The sequence below is a fragment of the Sphaeroforma arctica genome (genome assembly GCF_001186125.1).
Source record: "Sphaeroforma arctica JP610 unplaced genomic scaffold supercont1.119, whole genome shotgun sequence".
Taxonomy (NCBI): domain Eukaryota; class Ichthyosporea; order Ichthyophonida; genus Sphaeroforma; species Sphaeroforma arctica.
In genome coordinates this window covers 88130-92963 of record NW_014040439.1, presented here as the reverse complement: position 1 = coordinate 92963, position 4834 = coordinate 88130, and the positions used below count along the sequence as shown (strand labels likewise).

At 40.2% G+C, this 4834-nt stretch overlaps 2 protein-coding genes across 2 annotated transcripts in view; one reads left to right on the top strand and one right to left on the bottom strand.

The window, feature by feature from the left end:
• Nucleotides 1–2212: 2212 nt before the first annotated feature.
• Nucleotides 2213–3775, top strand: SARC_02613 (hypothetical protein). Its single transcript, XM_014303621.1, has one exon. The coding sequence runs from the start codon at nucleotides 2248–2250 to the stop codon at nucleotides 3136–3138; it is 891 nt and encodes a 296-aa protein (XP_014159096.1). The 5' UTR covers nucleotides 2213–2247; the 3' UTR covers nucleotides 3139–3775.
• Nucleotides 3465–4834, bottom strand: part of SARC_02612 (hypothetical protein) — a gene marked incomplete at its 5' end in the record, with an annotated part of 4773 nt that continues 3403 nt past the window's right edge. The window contains 2 exons of the mRNA XM_014303620.1: nucleotides 3465–3646; nucleotides 3996–4165. Coding sequence (XP_014159095.1) covers nucleotides 3634–3646; nucleotides 3996–4165 — 183 coding nt within the window. The 3' untranslated portion in view covers nucleotides 3465–3633. The remainder of the gene's footprint in view (nucleotides 3647–3995; nucleotides 4166–4834) is intronic.

The following is a 4834-nucleotide window of genomic DNA, read 5'->3' as shown; positions in this document are numbered from 1 at the left end:
AATATATATATATATATATATTATATATATATATATGTATATACATATACATGTGTAAGGGAAGTAAAAGTATATGGACTTGGTAATGTTTCCAACCAGTATGGTTAAATTCGAGGTATATATTCCCTGCACTCCAAAAAAAAAATATAGTGTGAGACATGCATCACAACTACAATGGAGGTGGTACCGGCGCAATAGAAGAACATAACAGTACTAGTTTTTACTAAAGCATGCGATTTGAATGAGCGGATGTTCAAAAAAGCTCATGGAAATTCACATTAAGATGTGTTTGCAGAACGCTAATAACTATTTTCGTTTGGCACGACTTATATTGATGTAGGCTGTAGAGCACTATATTTTTACTTACGAACGTTTATAGATGCCCCCCACTCGAATATGTGCAAAATATGTGTGATTGTGACCGATTTTTGAATAGTTATGGCTATGAAGGCGGCAGTGAGAACACGGAGGGCTACATGCATCGTGTTTACACATGCATTGCACTATTTAAATATTAATGTCTTATTGTGTAATTTTTAGTGCCAAAACATGTCAATTCGGCCTCCCCTTTCCCATTACAGAGAGAGAGAGTAGAATAGAGAGAGACACCACTTGTAGTATAATGTATCATGTATGTATGTCGTTTTTTAAATATGTATGTACTCCAGATTTTACCCGTGGGCGGGCCGGACGGGCCCGTGGGCCCGTGGCTCGTTACCGTAATGACGTAATCATTAGAAAGCCCAAAATATAAAAATAAACGGACGGAAGAAGTCAAGAACTGCTCCGAAGATTGGTGAGTTGTAATAGCGTAATTCCGCTGCATGTAATTCGTCAGGATCAGATATTTATTGTATTTTGGTTTGTAAAAAAGGAAAAAAAGAAAGAAAAAAAGAATGTGTTCATACTGGCGTCATGCGAGCCAAGTGCTAAATACGGCAGACGTGAGAGTGAGACTGTGACAGTATTAAGAATTTACACCCCAGAGTCCCAGACTCACATCCGAGTGAGCCCACACTCACAGGCCACAGACTGTTGGGGACCAAGGCTACCCCAGAGGTAGAGAGTTCCAACTTTTCCAAAAGCAGATTTACTGATGTCTGATACTCGGATTTTAGATTTAGACCTTGCCGGCTAACCGGAGACCCGGCGTCATCGTGGAGAGTAGACTACTCTCTTAGGATTGGAATTTCGCTGCCGAATTTTCGCAAGAAAAATATCAGTTATTGTTTTTCAAAAAACAAAAACAAAAAGAAGTACAGGAATCGGAATCCCCATCCCCGTGATTCCGGCCGAAATTTCAGAGACTCTTGTAATAGAGAGAGAGTAGAGCTAAGCTTATTACGTTGTAGGGGTACTGAATGAAGTTGAACGTAAACACATATTTATTCAATTTTAAAACGGTATAACGGTTAAAATGTGATTAGAAGAGCCTACCTAGCTATTTTATAGGACTGGTTCGTATGTTGAAAACGGTATACACTTAAAGATTTAGACCCGCAAGGTACACCTTTGAGCTACAAAGGACCGTAAATGGAATAAAAGTTGAACGTAAACGTATATTTATTCGATATATAAAAGTTGTGACGGAAATCGGTTTGAGGTTAGGAGTAGGACTACAAAGGAATATGTATGTACATTCGCTGAGGGTTGAGAATATATCACTGCCCTCTGGCTGGATGGGCCGATAGGGTCTCGAGCGGAAATCAAGATTTCTGATCTCTCTTCAGTCTACAACATCGAAAATTTAGTACACAGAGACCCAATGATTCCAGAGGGCCGTGAATATATTGAATATCAGAATAAAACTCTATAGAGAACTCTTCTACTCTACTGGATTCGGGAGTCTCGCTCTAACGCCCGGCCTTCCGGATATTTAAAATTTGTACAATGACTGATCAATGAACAAAAAATAAATGATAAATGTAGTAAAATTGCTAAATTGGCAATTTTCAAACACATTCATAGGAGTTAATTCCTCATCGCGGATTCGTTCATTCCGTTGGTTTGCACGCAGCTCATCGACATTTGGATAACGAGAACTTTTCAACTTCGTAAGTGTAAGAATATTAAAATACATATTCTTAAAAAAAGGATATTTTAGGCGATAGGCCGATGATACGGAGCGATATAGTACATTCCGGTGGTGGAAAGATTTAATAAAATTTATTAAATATACTTAGCACAACACATAATATATACTCAAAGCACCACAATACGAAGGAACCATAAATCGACAAATGAGATATGAACACTAACATGAGCAAATCTGGGAGTGCGGATAGTGCATTGCCACCATTGTCCCGCTTTCTTGACACTACACACTCGTCGTTTACAGAATGTCATCTTCCCTCACAGTACCCAAACGTTCCACTGCCCGAGTTCTGTGAATCAATAGTCAGGACGAGCAAAGTACAGCCTACTTCGGTAGCTTTATCTATCCATTACATGGCTAAGGTGATACAGAACAATGTAAATGTGCTGCAGAACCAAATATGTCACAAGTGTCTGTTTGTAGCATGTCTGGTGATGAGCACGGAAAATATTCAGGGTCAAAACTGCACAGCGGATAGTATACGGGCTAGTGTAGGTTATATGACTTTGACGCAACTTCACCATATAAAGACGCTGGTCCTACAATTACTTCAGTACAATGTGGTCGTTGCACCTGATATATTGAAAGTTCTGGAGGGCTGTTTGGACAGAGATTACATAATTAAAGGCTGGTACTGGCCCGCGAATAGTCCCAACATGCTCGACCCGCCTAGTGCACAAGACCCAGAACAGACACAATATCCAAGGCGTCCGGATCACACTGCGAATGGTTTCAACACACGGCAAAGGCTGTACTCGCAACCTAAAAATGAATATGAACTGGATAATACGAGACAAACTCCGAGCTCCCCGGACGTGCTGGGATATCGGGGGTCAGCCAACATGCAGGCAATCAACAGTACATCTGCCTTGGCTACCCGGCAGAAGTCATTGAGTAGATCAGGCTCGTCAATTTCATTTACAATTGAATCCATCTTGGAAATGCCATCGCAAGTGCCCTTTGCGAAAACAATACAGACCACCCCGCCAATGAGACAACGTCGCTGTCATCATCCATATTCGGTGCGCGCGAATATGCTTTAACTTGCATAAAGTCTTAAGAGGAACTAAGGATAATACAATCCGAGGAGCAGATAAGATTCCAGGTTGCTACGACTTCACAGAGAGTTGTGTTCCATACAATCTCAGTTGGACACCTAGTATGAGACAAAGCCACAGGCACATACAAACTTACTAATATGCGTGAAGAATTATACGAGAAGATAATCTTTATTATGGTATGGAGACGAATTTTTAAGACAAGTCACTGTCCACGATACTTTTGACTCGGGTTCAAGTTCCATACAATCTCATTAAAGCATCTAGAACGAGACAAAAACCACAGACGCATACGAGGCGATGAGAATACTTTTTGTTATGGTATGGAAATGAATTTTTAAGTTAAGTCAATGTCCACAATGATTTTGACCAGGAATTATGCTCTCGTTGACAGAACAAGACGGGTAGTCTGCAGTGGTAGGCAGGCATATAATACAGTTGAATTAGGCTTTATTTTGCAGTAGACAAACATCACCGCGGTTATTTACCAGTCCTGCAGCATTCGAAAAGAAAGAAACGAAACGGCTTAGAAGGCAATTAGAATGGTACACAGTCACATACACAGCCAAAACAGAAACACAGACACTATAAAGCACGAAATCAACGTTGCACTCATACATCTACAATATCATATGACGTGCCTATTTTGCTGTCACAGGTTAAGTAGCACAATTTGGAGCTTCCATAGGCTACAGAATATCGCATAACAACATAAGAAGATAGAACAATTATACATTCGTGTAACAGTCCTAACATAAAAGGTGCATAACTTCAAATACTGGCAGGGGCTGAATGATGAAGTAACTTTTAAATAGCGATTTATAGCGATTTATAAACCTCACCTGACTGATAACCTAAGAAGACTCTTCCTACACGTCGATATGTGCGTATGGGCGGCGATATCTTTCGAATCGTAGCGATCGAGATAGTGCTTAAACATACGCGACGCCGTACTATATCTCCCCTGGCGGTAGTGCTGGAAGGCGTTGGTGAATACCTCGGTTCCAGACAGCTGATGTGGGTACAATGTGCGGGAGCATTGGTTGTAGTTCGACAGGATAAGACGTTCCATAAGTACGATACGACGGGTAGAATTATGGCATGTTGGCACATGGATCTCGGCCCACTATATCAAGCATTCACGTATCACACACATAGCACACATCACAGAAATGAACAAGCTGATATCGATGTGCACAGAAAATTTCCAGCAATCTCACAAGCCAAAACACACGGCTGTGGGAGAATAACACAAGTATTTATAATTTGTTAGCCGATGTAGAATGACCTCTACACATGAACAATGGCTCGATGTACATCCTGATATGAACCGTAACACTTATCTACATATCCGAACTAGAAAGGGGCTTATACAAATGTGGACATGTTGAATTTCAAAGCGAATGTAGATACACGCACAAAAAAAACCCCAGTTTGTGCATACACGTTAGAATAGCACAAACGCCCATATCAGTACCGCCCACACCACCACAACGGTGACGAGCTCCACGCACGAGAAGTATACCTACTCCCTGATTGTATTTACAACAAAGATCTATTTTATACATATATATATATATATACATATATATATATATACACACACACACACACATATATATACATATACATTTATATACATATATGAATGTATGTATATACGCACATACAGACATACATA

Bases quoted from the DNA above. Each gene is read 5' to 3' on its own strand.
- SARC_02613 (XM_014303621.1), top strand. From the start codon at position 2,248: ATGAACACTAACATGAGCAAATCTGGGAGTGCGGATAGTGCATTGCCA.